The following is a 17,656-nucleotide window of genomic DNA, read 5'->3' as shown; positions in this document are numbered from 1 at the left end:
TTTCTCTTTGGCACATTTCAAGTGTGGCTTTGTTGGTCCTTCACGCAACGTGATGGAATTTTTTCCCCCTATTTTCTGCCATTCACCCCCTTTCCGCATGCATCCATGTCAAGCAACAACAGAGGTCTGTCTGCCTTCAATAAGAAAATCAGCACAATTATTTCACAACTAAAATTCAGCAGCAATGTTAAAGTCATATTTTAACTGCGTGTGTCCAGAGAGATGACGAATACGGCACCCAAATATCCCAACAGACTGTTGAAATGTTGCGTACATGGAGTGCCAGAGAATTTCTGGGCGTTGTACGTCCTTCCTTGGGTCTTGAGACAGGTCTTAACCATCAGGGAGTCAATCTGCCTCCAAGATGCTATTACAGATGGTGAAAACCACATGTGAGAAGGCTGGAAGAAGCTGGTGTAGGGAGGAGCCTCCCAGCACAAAAACGCTCCTCAACATTTCCGAGTTGAAAGGTTGAGATGAGACGTGTGTGCAAAGGCATTGAGGTTGCTGCTTCTCTAGTGACGGCTGCCCCCTCTTCCGATGAGCCAGCAGACGACACGCTTAGCCATTTCAAAACCCAATTAAATCAAAATAACCCAGCTGAGCTCACTCTGAACCATGAGTTTGAATTTTCAACAGCAGATGTCCATAAACTCAGAGCATTTTGACAAAAGCCAAGCCACACAGCTAGATAACTGAGCGGCGATAACGGTTGGCTGTAATAGGACTAGCAAGATAACCTCTTCCTGGCCCAAATATAACCAGAGGAACACATCTCGCTTTCCTCTGCAGAAACAGCAGGAGAATAAAATGGATCAAAATCAGAAACCGGCAACACAGGAAAAAGCTCTGAAGTGGAAACCAAAAGTATCACACTAAAAACCAGACCGAGTTTTTGAGCATCAAGGTAGCGTATCTCACACCGTGCCAGGATCTACCATTTCAGAGGCCAACTTTTGCAAATGCTTGGAAAACCCAGATTCCACACCTATGATTTGAGAAACGAAGAGGGCAGGTATTTAAGACAACGTCTGCAATACGTAACGGGAAAAGAGCTCAAATTCTGACCCCTAATTATCCCTGCCAAGGGTATGAAAAGAGCGCCAGTGCCAAGCAGGGAAAAGGTTAACGGCAGAACGCTTTCATCCTGGTTAATCGTTCAAAATTTTGCAACCAACCATTTCCAAAAGAGAAGGGCCTTGGCGAGAATTAAATCCTAAAGAGCAGCGGTTTAAAGAACACGCTGTACCTCTCGTTAACCCAGTCCTTTACAAAGTGTACAGGCAACACAATTATCATTTACTTCTTTTTGGCACGCTGTCTGTACTCGACAAGTCCTATAACAGTTTCTTCCCGATCCCATTAAGAAGGACCTTCCCAGTTTCCCATGGAGCAGGGCTGGCTGCCAAGGGAAGGATGCCCGAGGCGTGATTACCTGCCTTTAACAAAGTGGGCTGCAGCAGATACAAAGTAGGAAGGACCGACTTCAATATTCACTTCTCTAAAGTTATGGCCCTGGTTTAGAATCAGAGAAGATATTGACTATTTATTACTACCCAGGCTAATAACATTTATCAGTTGAAAAAGCAGGGGCGTAGGTTTTATCGCCCATATTTTCGGGGCCTCGTCACAAAACGATCATTGCGAGAAGTCTGATTTAACGAATCCACCTTTTGCCAAATACACGGGAAGAAGTAAAGCAAGCTGAAAATCCAGCCTGCGTAGTACCTGAGAACCAGCATTCAGTGCGTTTTTATAGCAACATGATACACGACTTAAAGCATAATTCACACAAATCCCTGAAAAACCTTCCGGTGTGAAAGCAGCTACTGAACTGTTCTGTTAAGAGAATCAAAAGTCAGAAGTTTCTCAGATGGAGAAACTGGGTTTTTTTTATGGGCGTTCAGAGCAATTTCAAGTATAAAGCAAATAAGATTTACCCCGGGGATTATTTAGTTATTCCGTGATCATTCCCGCTATTTAGTTCATCAGTACCTATTAAGGCATAAAAAAAAAATCAAGTTCTTCTACTCCTGAGTTTCAGCAAAGATGAGTTTCAAGAGAAGTCTTTATATTTACCTGATGATCCTCTGAGCAGCATACTGATGAAGGGAGCGGAACTGTGCTGACATATTTGCTAAGGCTGCCAGGCAATTTGTATGAAGGTATTTGTCCTGTCAGAAAGGAGAGGAAAGTGGGAAAAAAAAAAAAAAAGACACATCAAACCGTCCTTTTGATATACACTGACACCTACTGCAGGAATCATTCGAAAGACTGAGTAATAATATACGTTCCTTTAAAGGACTTGGTCAAAAGGACACAGAAACGCAAAGCGTATATACGCGGTGATGGTTTAAGTATGTTTTCTTAAACTTTAAGGCTTATAAAAGGGCGATTGGTTCATACAGATTTCAGAGCATATGTGTGTATACGTATACACACGTATGTACATCGCAGAAACATTTAGGCTGATGTCTTCATATCTTTAGCAATGTTGATTTACAAAGATATCATAGATGTAACAAATATAGAAAGATATTCTCCTCCTCCTCTCCTTTTTTGTATTTTCTGCTTCATAACTCATCTCCTTATTAACTCTTTCAAAGCGTTCTATACATCCCACACCTATAACCACACGGTACTTCGGAGTTCTGGTCCCCTTGGTAGCAGCCCTGAAAGCATTTGACCAGATAAGCATTTAAACGATGGCCCTTATCAAAGTCAAGGGTTTTCACAGAACCAAACTTGTCCACTTATCCAACCCAACAGGGATTGATTTCCCTATTTAAGTCTGAAATATGCATTTACATAACATAACCGATTCCAAATCCTACAAATATATGCCACGAACGTCCTCATTTTTTCCAATTCTTCTGATCATATAAGTTAAATCCTTAAGTTTTCCAGTTCAAAATATATTTAAGTGATTATTTTTTTGGCTACTTTTAAAGTAAAAACCTCTCTGCTTTTAATTGTTGAAAATATTCAAAAGCGTATGATACCATGCTAAGATGTCTGAGATCAGGTATAGAATCGTACGCTTGAAAAACGCACAAAACAAAACCATTTGATACGAGGCCCTGAAGTTGCACCACGTTTGTTTTGCTAGAGCTCGCAAAGGTTTTACAGCCCATGGTCCTACCTCATAAAAACGCTGACAATAAGTAGAGCTGAAATTCCCATTTCTGAGTAATTTAAGAGAGGCAAACAACCTATAAGGAATCATTTCGTCTCATGAAACTAAGGAATTTTTTTTCTTCTCATCTGAAGGTGAGTTCGGTGCCTGAATGATGCTCTTTAGAGAATCCTACTCAATGAACTGGGCAATCATCCAGAAATTGTGTTACAAGTTCAGAACCACTTAACATTGCTTAGTTAATAGTTAATAAATCTTCCCATTTCCTTCCCTCCCGTAAATTCAGATGCCAACCGGTTGCAACAGGATGAAGAACATCCCACACCCTGTTTGAAATGGAATTCATGCTGTTGGAAGTTAGAAAGCCACGCTACGTACGTAAGCGCTCCACGTAACTCTTACCCTTGTCCGTGTCATGTTGTACTGGATGGTTCTTATCACGACTAGTATCAGGAGACTCCCAAGTGAGATCTCTGTTAGGACACGCTCAGCATACCAAGTGATATTTTTCAGTATCTGAAAAAAAAAAAAAAAAAAAAAAAGAACAAAGTTCTTCAGCACTTCGGTCTGAATAAGACGACAGAAAGTCGTCTGGACTCTCACATTCCTGAAGATATGTAAACGAGCTTCCAGCCTCAAATGTGACAAAACCTGTTGTATTCTAAAGCAAGTGCCACCACACTCCTATATTCTTTTTGATCTTACCCTTTAACACTTAATACTTCAGTTCCACCCTAGACACCTGAATAATGTTGCCAATTCCTTCCCATCTTCCCTCTTTGCACGTCGGGCAAGAGGCAGCACGTACGGGCTCTGACTGATCGGCAAGAGTGCACACGCTGAAGGACGCCGGGCAGATCAACAGGTTAAATGTTGACTTCGCGCTGAAGCCTTTCTCTTGCCAGAGGTGAGGTCTCTTCCCTTAACAGGTTAGAGAAACTCATCACCTGCGTTAAGCGCTTCATGTCTATATCTATTTGTATTGATAGGACAAGAGGAAACGACCTTGAGTTGCACCAGGGGCGGTTTAGGATGGATATTAGGAAAAATTTCTTCACTGAAAGGATTATCGAGCATTAGAACAGGCTGCCCAGGGCAGTGGTGGAGTCACCACCCCTATAGGTATTTAAAAGATGGGTAGACATGGTGCTGAGGGACATGGGGTAGTGGTGGACTCGTCAGTGCTAGGAAGATGGTTGGACTCGATCTCAAAAGTACTTTCCAACCTAGACGATTCTATGATTCTATGTTCCAGTGCTCTCCACTATCAGGGTGGATGAAGTTTACCACCATTTCTGAGTTTATCGTAGAAGGAGAATCAATCCACTCTTTTCTCTTACAATATTCAGCTGCCAAACTTGGTGCAATACAGCAAACATAAGCACAACTCCCGCACACCCCCCCATTTTAAAGGGCTAGATAAAATGAGTTAACAGGAACTGCCGTGAAAACATGGAGAAGATCCTCTATCAATTCAGGCTTCTTCTGGATCAAAACAAAAATTTGCTTAACAAGGACTATTCCACACAAAGCAATCACTCTGTATAACTTCATATTCGATATATTATCATAGAATCATAGAATGGTTTGGTTTGGAAGGCGACCTGAAAGATCATCTAGTTCCAACCCCCTGCCCTGGGCAGGGACACCTCCCACCACACCAGGTTGCTCCAAGCCCCGGCCAACCTGGCCTTGAACACCTCCAGTGATGGGGCAGCCACAGCTTCTCTGGGCAACCTGGGCCAGGGGCTCACCCCCCTCACAGCAAAGAATTTCTTCCTCAGGTCTCATCTAAATCTCCCCTCTTCCAGTTTAAAACCATTCCCCCTCATCCTATTTTATATTTATATTAAGTGTGTTTCATTGCAACTTGATGTTCAATGAAAAAAAATGCAGATGTCTTAAAAAATCCAAACCCTAACCGCCTCAACAATCAACTTTATTAATTAACCCCTTCTCTTGGATGGAACTCTTAACCTCTAGGATGAGTGAAAAGAATTGTCACCCTTCATGTTACATCATTTCTGCTTTTAGAATTCCTGCTTCCTCCTGCTAACAGGCTTGCTCAGCAAAACCTCTTCTTCCTCTGAGGGAGGATGGAGAAGTAGCAACCAATTTCCTACGAGGAGATGGAGAGAACTGGCCACTGAATGGACTTGCAGAAGACAAAGGGAAAGGCAATGCCGGGAACTACTCCAAGCTCCTCCTGATTTTATACCATTTATTCCTTCTGTCCGAGACATACATATTCAGAGGGCTGGAGCCCCTCTGCTGGGAGGACAGGCTGAGAGAGCTGGGGGGGTTCAGCCTGGAGAAGAGAAGGCTCCACGGAGACCTTCCAGCCCCTTCCAGTCCCTCAAGGGGCTCCAGGAAAGCTGGGGAGGGACTCTGGAGCAGGGAGGGGAGCCATGGGACGAGGGGGAACGGTTTTCAACTGCAAGAGGGGAGATTGAGATGAGATATTGGGAAGAAATTCTTTGCTGTGAGGGTGGTGAGCCCCTGGCCCAGGTTGCCCAGAGAAGCTGTGGCTGCCCCATCCCTGGAGGGGTTCAAGGCCAGGTCGGCTGGGGCTTGGAGCAACCTGTTCTGGTGGGAGGTGTCCCTGCCCAGGGCAGGAGGTGGGACTGGATGGTCTTTAAGGTCGCTTCCAACCCAAACCATTCTATGGTCTATCATGATTCTATGCACCCAGCAGTTCCTCTCACGGCAAAATCTGCAGTCATGACAGACCTGTATGTGATCAATCAGAAACATTCAAAATAGCAGAATTAAAAGGAAAAAAATAAAACTTTTTTTAAAAAATTATTCTCATAGGACTCCTCCTTTGGGGCGGAAAAGAAGCCACCACCTTCACATATCTGATTTTCTCGGTTCCCCCCAGCACGATGCCCCCACTAAGTGCCCGGCTGCCCAGGCTACCCATCACGGCCCTTGCTTTGTGATCCCTCCCACCACAGAGCACCCCAAGCCGAGCTCTGCATTGGGTACCACGGCTTTTCCCAGCGTTTGTGACCGGAGTATTGCTGACAAAAATCACAGTACTATTTAACACAAGGCGCTAGAGGATATCGCATTTCCCTGAGTGTTATGTAGGATCCTACCATAAGTAATACTTAATGGTCAAGCCATAATTACAGGTACATTTTATCAGAACTCTTAGTCAATAGATTCTAACGCAAAACCCAAGTGGAAAAAAAAAGAATCCTACGCAGCTTATTCTAGACAAGGGTATTCTCCATAAGTACTATACTTAAAAAGCCTTTCATTTTTTTAAACATTTTTTACCCTTCCAGGCTCTGCGAACTCCACATGCAGGTAACATTTCTTTCATTTACCTCCCACCCCTCGTTCTCACCTTAACGCTGCGTCTCTTGAAGCTCTTTCACAGTACGAGAGACATTTGAAATAGCATCTTAATTAGGATTCATCAAGCTCTCTCCTCCCTCACGTTATTCCTAGCATACCTGAAAGCTTCCCTTTCATGAAGTACTGCAGGGAAGATCGCATCTGAACGCTGAAAGATCTTGATGGCTTTTTGATGAACCTCCTCAAAAGGAGGAACCTCCTAAAAGGATTCTTACCCATTTATGCTTTGAAAATCATGCATACAAAGGCCTACGCGAGAAGAGGTACACCCCAAATATCATTATAGACTAGATATTCTAGAATTTAAAAAAAAAAATAATAAAAAATATAGTGACTGAAGGCATATTTGGTAGGCTCAGGAAATTCACGTTAGTAGGTAAGCTGATGAAGTTTGAGATGGAGAACTCATTTCCGTACCATATACGAAGAGATAAAACGTAAGTTCAGATCTTAAAAATAATAAAAAAACCCCCACAAAACGACAACATATTTCCCTTATCACATGCTACCTAGAACCTGGCGTTTTCCCAGCACCTTCCTATTTCCCAGAGGGGAGCTGACGTGAAGCCAATGACTATAAAATAACGGTGGGAAAACCACTGTTTAATAGCAGTGCAGCGCCAGCTACGGGGACAAACATCCCCGGTACGAGGCTCAAGTGTGACAATTTCTAGCAAACACCTTTTGCTAAAAGGACAGAAAAATCAGAACAGGGGGAAGAGACCTGAGATGCATTTAAGGGAAGAATGGTGAAGGCTGAGAAACAAATAGGAAATGTGCAATCACGGAATCTTCAGAGTTGGAAGGGACCTCTAGAGATCATCTAGTCCAACTCCCCTGCTAGAGCAGGATTGCCTAAACCACATCCCTCAGGACTGCATCCAGGCGGGTCTTGAAAATCTCCAGAGAAGGGGACTCCACACCCTCCCTGGGCAGCCTGTTCCAGTGCTCTGTCACCCTCACCGTAAAGAAGTTTTTCCGTGTATTTGAACAGAACTTCCTATGTTCTAGCTTGTGCCCATTGCCCCTTGTCCTGTCGCTGGGAACCATTGAAAAGAGCCTGGCTCCGTCCTCCTTAAACCCACCCTTTAGGTACTTGTAAACATTAATCAGGTCCCCCCTCAACCTTCTCTTCTCCAAGCTAAAGAGTCCCAGCTCTTTCAGCCTTTCCTCATCAGGGAGGTGCTCCAGTCCCATAATCATCTTGGTTGCCCTACGCTGGACTCGCTCCAGTAGTTCCCTGTCCCTCTTGAACTGGGGAGCCCAAAACTGGACACAATACTCCAGTTGTGGCCTCACCAGTGCAGAGTAGAGGGGGAGAATGACCTCCCTTGACCCACTGGCCACACTCTTCCCTATGCAGCCCAGGATGCCATTGGCCTTCTTGGCGACAAGGGCACACTGCTGGCTCATGGATAATTTGCTGTCTACCAGGACCCCCAGGTCCTTCTCCTCAGAGCTGCTTCCCAGCATGTCTGCCCCTAACCTATACTGGTGTTTGGCATTCTTCCTCCCCAGGTGCAGGACCCTACACTTGCTTTTGTTGAACCTCATTTGGTTCTTCTCTGCCCAGCTCTCCAGCCTGTCCAGGTCACGCTGGATGGCAGCACGGCCCTCTGGAGTGTCGGCCACCCCTCCCAGCTTGGTATCATCAGCAAACTTGCTGAGGATACACTCTGTCCCCTCATCTAGGTCATTAATGAATATATTGAACAAAATTGGTCCAAGTATTGACCCCTGAGGGACACCACTGGTTACAGGCCTCCAACTGGACTCTGTGCCGCTGATCACAACCCTCTGGGTTCTGTCACTCAGCCAGCTCTCGATCCACCTCACTGTCACCTCGTCTAGCCCATACTTCCTCAGCTTCCTAATGAGGATGTTATGGGAGACAGTGTCAAAAGCCTTGCTAAGGTCAAGGTAGATGACATCTACGGCTCTCCCCTCATCCAGCCAACCCGTTATAAGATGTAATTTCCGATTGTAACAAGTCACTAATACTATTTGAGGACAAAGCGATGATGGTTTAAATGAAAGCAAGTCATCCAAGGAGCTTCAGTAAACAAGGGAAACTAGTCGGGATGGACAACACAGACAATTAACAGGAACAGGCTGAAGGACAATGAAAAAATCTACATGTGTTTTCACAAAACAGGCAACTGAAAAGTTCAAAAGCGGCTAATTGTGTAATTAATGGATCACGCATATGAACTTCAGTGCAAGAAGATACGCTGCTAGAGGAGAACTTGGTCATCCCGAGGTCGCTAAGGATAAACCCCTGACCAGATACAGCAAGTTAATGGGTTCCTTCACAACTGCAAAATGTTAAAAATAAGTGTAGACAGTGACTTTGGTTGCGATTAATCAGCAGATTTCTTTAAAACAGCTTATTTACGACTACGTGAATACATCTGTTTTCAAGAGAAGATTTTACACAAAGAAAGACATGAACCATTTTGACAACAAAAAAAATACCTCAAGCCAAGCACTTGAACCTTCCAGAAGAAAAATACCCTATTATTTGAAGAACCGTATATGATCATTAAGTCATGCTTACAATCTGTAATATATAAATATAACAGGGATAAGTTGTGGTTGCACATTTCATTTCCTGACGTCTGAATGCTGGGAGTCAGGAAAATTGAACGTACTTTTAAAAACAAAATGCAACGATGAAAATGGGTAGTATAAAATGCTATTTGTTTTGACATCGCACACAATGGAAATCCAAAGCAATAGTACATAAAGGGAGATAGTTCCAGATGCTTTATTGGAAAGAAAGAATTTTACTCAATTTGCTCTAAAATGATACCCAAGGGTTGGTCTTTTCCTCCTCTCTGAGATAAAACACACTTATCCAACAAAAAAAGATCAACTTGCTGATTAAATCTCTTACAGTCTCTCATTTACGAGCAAAATCACAAAGTAACCTCCTCCCACAAGTAAATCAAGGCCCACGTTTCTTGCGGCGTTATTTTGTGGGACACATCCCTATGCTTTGCCAATCAAAGTGGAAGCTCCTTGACTCCCACTACGATGGAGCTCAGGAGTCCCAGGTCCCATCATGCGCTCTCTCACAAAGGTTGTCCCCATGGGACAGGAGGAATGGGACTGAAACATGCTAGATAACCTCAAGGAGGACCTTCAATGTCTCCAATCACATCTTCCTCATCCATCTGTTGTTCCCTTTGTTATGCACAAGCCTTCACCCTTCCCTTTTCCCCCCTCGCCACAGCTCATTCCCAGCTCCTTGCTGGGAATTCCTTCTCAGATCCTTCTCTTCCCGGCTTCCACTTCCCCCACCCACACCTTGCCCATCCCAGACTCTCATCACGAAGAAGTCTGACTTCACTTTCTCCAGCATTTTGTCACTCTGTTCCTACTCTGCCTCTTTTCTCATTTCTTTGCTCAGCAATCCCAAATCTTACCTCTTTCTTGTTTAATCCATATCTCACTCTCCCTCACTGCACCCATCCCATGTTCCTCATGAAGCCAAGCCACAGCGTCCCTCCAATTTCTCCTAATCATTGTCACATCAGGTTCCTGTTCCGATAGACTTTCTTCAGACATATAGATGTGGTGCTGAGGGACACGGTTTAGTGGTGGACTTGGCAGCGTTAGGTTTATGGTTGGACTCGATGATCCTAAAGGTCTTTTCCAACCTAAATGATTCTATGTGGCTTCAAACATGCAGTAACAGAAGCATCACTGGGAGGAAAGTCCCATCCCACAGGAGCTGGAAGAAGCACTGAGACAAGCTCCGGCTTGTCACTACATATCTCAACTGATACGTGCTCCCTGGGCAAGGGAGGATGCAAACAGCCCAGCTGGCTCTGGGAGCAGCTCTGCAGAAAGGGACCTGGGAGTCCTGGTGGGCAACAAGTTCCCCAGGAGCCAGCAATGTGCCCTTGTGACCAAGAAGGCCAATGGTCTCCTGGGGCGCATTAAAAAGAGCGTGGGCCAGTAGGTTGAGGGAAGTCATCCTTCCCCTCTGCTCTGCCCTGGGGAGGCCACAGTTGGAGCACTGGGTCCAGTTCTGGGCTCCCCAGTTCAAGAAGGACAGGGAACTGCTGGAGAGAGTCCAGCCGAGGGCTACCAAGATAATCAAGGGCCTGGAGGGTCCCTCTGCTGAGGAAAGGCTGAGAGCCCTGGGGCTGGTCAGCCTGGAGAAGAGCAGACTGAGAGGGGATCCCATCAATGCTCATCAATAGCTAAAGGGCGGGTGGCAAGAGGATGGGGCCAGACTCTTCTCAGTGGTGCCCGATGACAGGACAAGGGGCAACGGGCACAAACTGGAACATGGGAAATTCCATCTGAACTTCTTTTCCTTTGAGGGCGGCAGAGCCCTGCCAGAGGCTGCCCAGAGAGGCTGTGGAGTCTCCTTCTCTGGAGATATTGAAACCCTCCTGGATGGGTTCCTGTCCAACCTGCTCTGGGCAACCCTGCTTTGGCAGGGGGTTGGACTAGATGATCTCCAGAGGTCCCTTCCAACCCCTGCCAGTCTGGGATTCTGTGAAAATGAGAATATTCAATCACCATGGACATCAGGTCACCTCCGGCTACATGTCTGCTGTGCAGCTGGAAACAGATTGCTCCACATCCCTCAGAGAGTTATAATTTGGTCAAATACAGTCAGATTATCAGCAGCAGAGCCCTAGCACAAAGGCTACCTGCCAAATTTCAAATTCCTAATGCAAAACATGAAGTTACCCCAGCTTGTTAAGTAACACATTGACAGTTGTAACCATGGCCAAGACATGTTCATGCCTTAGTCTGGCTCCAGAAATGGTCAATGGCTCTCACTGAAACTCTAAAAACACCAGCATTGGAAAATGGCATTCACTGAGACAACTATGCCTTGGAATAGTCCTCTTAAAAAAAAAAAAAATTAAACAACCCAAAAATTCAACGTTAAGAAGTTACACACCAGTCCCTGTCAGCTCTACTCTCCTCTCCCCCAAATTGAAGAAAGCAACCCTAGCAGGTAGGCAATGAAACACCTGTTTAAAAAACAACAACAGAAACCAGCACCATCCCTCCCTTGATTTTGGGTTTCAGAAGCACGAAACACGAAAGTACCCTAAATCTCAAAATCATCTACCTGTAATCAGTGCCACCACTTCAACAATCCCATTGGTTCGTAGATTAATACTAAGAAGGGGGGAAAAAAGGAAAACACAAAGCTCAGACATGGGGTGGTCTTGCAAGAATAATTGAAAAAAAAAAATAAATGAAGAGGTTTTGATTAATTACTCTTTTTAAACACCAGGCTCCTGGACACCTACAACTCAGGGGGCAAGAACTACAGATGCAAAGAAGAGGAAGGAACTCGGTTCTATATATACCGAGGACTGAGATTCTCAGTTTCCTCCAACTTTGCTTGTGGGATATTTGTTAACGCAATAAAAGTAAACGCAGTCCAACTGTGATTTACAGTCTCTCGCTATTTACTACAGCATAAAGTACTACAGATTACTGCTACGTAAAGAACTAGATGATGTTATTTTGACATCCGACGTCATTTTATTTGCGATTTCATAAATCAAAGAAGAAAAATCAGAAATGCTTTTCCCCTTTAGGGAATTCTTGCATTCGCTCGTTTACTCTGCATTCATTTTAAACAAAACAAAACAAAACAAAACGTTTCAGCAGTCAAAAAGAGCTTCTGTGGTTTCCTGAGCTTTTTTACCAGTCGGTATAATCCCAAGATTTATAAAACTGTGTGCTTACTAAAATTAATCTTAAAAAAAAATTATCAAGAAATAAATGTGGGTTAAATACCACAAAGGAAAATAGCCCATAAATGGACCACGCAGTCACGTTTCTTATAAGAACCGTACCCAGGATACACAGCAGCAGAGAGAAAAACAGCTTGACCTAAAATACATCAAATCCCTTTTTTTTTTTTCCTACTTTCCCCAAGCGATGGGGAAGAAAAAAAAAATTAATCCCGCCGTAATTGCTACAATTTGATAAATATTTGCAGCGAATAAGAGTTTCATTCCAATTGTGTAACGGACGCTAAATGTTTTTACAGAAGTTTACAGATGTTTTTACAGAATTTTACAGAAATACCTGTACAGCTTTCCTTGACTCCATTCATTTTGCTGCCCTATAACACCCTTCCAGCCTTTGGGCGACGTGGGGTTAATATTTAAGAAAATATGAGACTAATTTCTTACTTCAGACTGGAGTTTTTGAATAGTAACTTGCTCGTTCGTCCCTGGAAACATCACTTTAAATAATTTAAAAAGATGGATACCGGGAAGTGATTTATCAGTATGATTTTCAAGCCTTTTTCCAAAGTGGGGCACTAACCACACTTTTATTCCCCATCACGGGATCTGTAGGAACCCGCTACCCACATATCCATTCCCCAACAGTTCACAAGACAAGATGCAATGCTCATATTTGTATTTTGATATCCACATCCCTCTGTAAAGTTCGGGAACGCCGTAGATCGAGCAGATGAAGAAGGTAACTTGCTACTTTTTTCAAGTATAACAGAATGTGGGTTTTCTATAGATAAGGAATCCTTTCTAGAAAGAATACTTCGGAGTTGGTATCACAGTCCTCAACTCTCCTGTCTACATCTCCCCCTCTACTCTGCTCTCATGAGACCCCACCCGGAGTACTGCGTCCAGCTCTGGAACCCTCAGCACAAGAAGGACATGGAGCTGTTGGAGCGGGGTCACAGGAGGGTCACGAAGATGATCCGAGGGCTGGAGCACCTCTCCTATGAAGACAGGCTGAGAGAGTTGGGATTGTTCAGCCTGGAGAAAAAAAAGGCTCCAGGGAGACCTTACAGCGGCCTTCCAGTACCTGAAGGGGGCTACAGGAAAGCTGGGGAGGGGCTGTTTGCAAGGGCATGTAGCGCTAGGACGAGGGGCAATGGCTTTAAACTAGAGCAGGGCAGGTTTCGATTAGACATTAGGAAGAAGATCTTTCCAATGAGGGTGGTGAGACACTGGCCCAGGTTGCCCAGAGAGGTGGTGGAGGCCCCATCCCTGGAGACATTCAAGGCCAGGCTTGCTGAGGCTCTGAGCAACCTGATCTAGCTGAAGATGTCCCTGCTCACTGCAGGGGGGTTGGACTAGATGGCCTTTAGAGGTCCCTTCCAACCCAACACATTCTATGATTCTATGATCATGGTTTATATAGGCAACTTTTGGAGCGCACAGTTGAAGTTCTCAATAAGAGGAGACCTTTTCTTGCTCCATCACTGCATCCAATCCATCCATGTGACACCAAGAGCAGAGGGGAAAGAAAAAACCTTCAAATTCAATAAGAAAAGTACCACAAGGATGAAAAAGCATCTGCTTTGCCGCCAAGTTGGCACTCTCCTTCAGAGCGAAACATGCCCCCATCCACCAAAGGATGGAGAAAAGGGTAAGGGAAAGAATAGTAGGGAATAGAGGAGAAAAGGAGGAAGAATTAAGGCTATTCCACATCTACCTTCTGCAATGTCATAGTACTCCATTGGCTTTTGATGGTAAAAGTTTCCATTTTCACAGCTTTTTCTGCAGCGGGGCTGACAGAAGAAGCTCACGTAGACGGGCCTGCAGGCTCAGGCACTTCACAGTCACCTCTCATTATCCAGCCAAGAAGCAAAACCACCGAAACTCTGGCCATGTACCGCTATTAATGAATGGATGCTTCTCTCCGGACACCACGGAGTGAGAAAACACAACCACAGAGTAAAAGAAAGCAGCAGTTAGTGAAAGTCGGGATTAATAGCAAACATTAAGTCAAGGAGATGGAAGAAGGAAAGGCAGGACTGAGAAAATCAGTGCAGGGCAAAAGGAACAAAGTGCGGGTTTGGTTTTGTTTTTATTTAAATGGAAGTAGGAAACCAATATCCACATTGCACAGAAAACACTACAAGTATTTGGGCAGGGTTAGCTGCAAAGGCAAGAATTAAACGGGACAAGAAAACTTGATTGATGTTTTCGTTCCACAGCTAGAGCCTCATTAACAATTGTAGGGAAATCTTCCACTTCTACTTATCCGGTAAGGAATTTATTGAAAAGACCATGTGTAAAGCCTTTAAAATGAATGAAGAATGATGGGGGAAGAGACCGGGGCAGGAGTGAAGCCTTGTCTGCTGTGCTCCAACATTCAACAAGCTCTATTTATGAGAGCAGATAAATGACTTAGTGATACGGAACCCAAAAATACCCATCACACACGTACGGTGTGGATATTTAGGTTCAAGGCACATGAAGGTGAGACGGACAAAAGCTTCAGGAAAACGTTGTTTCAACCACCTGCAAAGTTGATGCTCCTCCTAAAAGCTGCTTCCAGGGAATTACATATGAGCATCATCTCCTTCTTGCTTCCTACATACACAGCCGTAGGAAATAATCTGAAATTTCAGAGCGTAAATATTCTAACGCTTGGCACCAAGAAAAAAAATGCCAGCTCCCTCCAAAACAGGCTGGAAATTTCCCTGGAAGAACAGTTCTGTTTAGATACCTTGACACTTGCTTCCAGCTTTTTGCATTTCATTAATTTCATGTAACCTCAAAAGAGAGTTTCCGCACTCCAGTCAAAAAATTAAATAAAATCGGTGCAGGTACCTTCTGCATTATCACAGCTTTAGAAGCCAGGAAACTAGAACATAATTATCCAAGGTATTCTCCAGCACAGACGGTGAAGGCCCATCAAAGCTGGTCAAAATTTGGATCATATTATACGGGCAACATAAAATAGATATTAATCTAGCAGAAAGACAGAGAAAGAAATGCCAAGTAAGGAAGTAACATTCAGCCTGGAAAATAAAAGTCCAACTAAAAGTTCCTCTGAGCTGCATCAAACCGGTTAAGCAAAGGTTTTCAAGAGAAATAAAAAAGGTTTTTCTCTGTTCTGGTCCCTCCACTTCCATGGCAAACACTCAGCATCTTTGAGGCAGCCTGCCCGGCTATTACTATGTTAATTTGCAACAGGAAACACCAAAAAAAAGGACAGAAAAAGAGGTATATGCGGCATCTCCCCTCCGAGAGGGAGCACCTTTGTTCACTTTACTCAGAAAATGACTCTTCTAACTGCAGGGTACTAGTCCTTACGGAAGAAATATGTATATGCCAACAAATTTGGATGAACACAGCTTCTGCTGAGAAAACTGATATACAGATTTGTCTTCGGGAAAAAATAACTATTCAAATGATTTTTGGAGCTGAAGAATTAGTCACCAAAACAACAACTCACCACTTCATGAATGGATCGGTTGAAGCCATCATCCTCTGTAAGGATCAGCAAGATGATAAGAGCCATGTATACGTGGTGTGAATTCCTTTCTTCAACGTGATACAGAATTTCAAGAATTGGCAGAACCTTTAGGGAAGGCAAAAACGTGTGCATTACTTTAGTCTTCAAATACCTCAGACAATAAAGAGAGGAGACTCTAAACCTCCCGTGTATCACTCTGCCCTTAACAATATCATAGCAATTCCTCCCTCTTGAAATAACCACCCCTAAATAGTGACGTACAGCGTTGAAACACCTTCCATCTGTTTTATTCTGTCTCCACAAGAAAGTCTAAACAAATTCTTTCTTGTGGTCAGACAAGGAATTTCAATTCCTAATAAATGAGATTTCCAGCCATACCAGTTACCATCAGCTCTGAAAGCTTTAGTTCCCCTCTAGACTATGGGAAAATAAAACTGTTAAATAAGATTTTCACCAGTTCAAGCAGGAAAACAATTGTTCCTCATCGTTTGTGCTACCACAACCCTGGTCTGAAAGGACTTTCATCATCAAATACAGCCAGGCGTATTGGAGCTGAGGTGCACAGAGGCATTTTGAGACCTGAAACTCAAATCCCATTTTGGTGTGCGGAGGTAAACCCAGCGAAAGAACCAGTTTGGGTTGGATTGAGACTAGAAAAGGCCTGTTTTTCCAATTCTAGACAAGCTGCAGCCAAAGAGAGCTGACATTAGGATGAGAGTTCAGCCCGAGGTCTTGCAACATTTCCACCAGGATGAACAGCTTAAGCCAAAGTCTTGCAATAATAATGGAAATGAGATTTCATTGCAACAGCAGGCATACCTGAATGCTAGTCTAAAGTTAATCCAGATGCAAACGTTGTCTCTCTACCAACTGAAAATTAGCTTTCCACTGGCTCAGTACAACGTGGCTTCCCCGGGCTGCAGAAATAGGCCTAAATCGCAAAATACCCTGGAAAAAGGAACTGGAGAAAACTCTCAATTCCAAGATAGCGGATGAGATGTAGAATCCGTTCCAAGAAGCTTCTAGACACCTAAAGACTCGCTGTTTTTCAAAACAGGCTGAGTGGAGCAGGATGAATCATGTGAAACCTATTCTGGTGAGCAGCCAGGACACCGAGTGCTTCACAAGCCTCTGAAGTTACCAGAATGTTCTCTTACCATCCACCAGTCCCAAAACAGTTGGAACATATTAAAAAAAAGCCCACACAACAGTTTCTCTTAAAACCAATGGGATTGATCTAAATGCTGTAGGCCACAAAACCTTTCGACAGATGCTTTGGCCAGGGTCAGGACAATACCACAACAAAAGCAGAGGGGAAAAAATAATTACACATTGCAAACAGCCTCCCTTTATCATTTCAAAGCATCCTCCACAAACCTCTCTCCTCAGTTAAAACTGGAGCCGATGCCTTTTTGTTATGTGAATGTAGGTCTTGAGAGTAAAGACCAAGTTTTCTGAGAAGATCTAGTTAACATACAGCAAAACCCCTCAGACCTTTTCTTTGGATGGGGGAAAAGAGAGACAACCATCCTCACTGCATTAGTCCACTGTTCAAACTATTTCCATCCTCAATATTTTTAAGTGCACCCTCAGCAAGTTTGCCGAGGACACCAAGCTGTGTGGCACGGTTAACGCACTGGAGGGCCCACCTCTCCAGCCTGCCCAGGTCCCACGCGAACCTCATGGAGTTCAACCAGGCCAAGGGCAAGGTCCTGCACCTGGGTCAGGGCAATCCCAAGCACAAATCCAGGTTGGGTGGAGAATGGATGGAGAGCAGCCCTGAGGAGAAGGACTTGGGGGTGCTGGTGGATGAGAAGCTCAACACGACCCAGCAATGTGCGCTGGCAGCCCAGAAACCCCCCGCAGCCTGGGCTGCATCCCCAGCAGCGTGGGCAGCAGGGCGAGGGGGGGGATTCTGCCCCTCTG

At 44.3% G+C, this 17,656-nt stretch overlaps 1 protein-coding gene across 5 annotated transcripts in view; it reads right to left on the bottom strand.

The window, feature by feature from the left end:
• Nucleotides 1–17,656, bottom strand: part of LOC128901939 (dymeclin) — a 240,007-nt gene that overhangs the window by 118,854 nt on the left and 103,497 nt on the right. For all 5 annotated transcript variants that reach the window (XM_054184095.1, XM_054184091.1, XM_054184096.1 and 2 more), the window contains 3 exons: nt 15,710–15,835; nt 3,539–3,652; nt 2,080–2,174 (listed from right to left, as the gene is read on the bottom strand). In XM_054184095.1, coding sequence (XP_054040070.1) covers nt 2,080–2,174; nt 3,539–3,652; nt 15,710–15,835 — 335 coding nt within the window. The remainder of the gene's footprint in view (nt 1–2,079; nt 2,175–3,538; nt 3,653–15,709; nt 15,836–17,656) is intronic.

The sequence above is a fragment of the Rissa tridactyla genome, chromosome W (assembly GCF_028500815.1).
Source record: "Rissa tridactyla isolate bRisTri1 chromosome W, bRisTri1.patW.cur.20221130, whole genome shotgun sequence".
In the NCBI taxonomy this organism is placed as follows: domain Eukaryota; kingdom Metazoa; phylum Chordata; class Aves; order Charadriiformes; family Laridae; genus Rissa; species Rissa tridactyla.
Note: the sequence above shows the minus strand (reverse complement) of the source record. Positions and strands in the feature narration are given on the sequence as shown.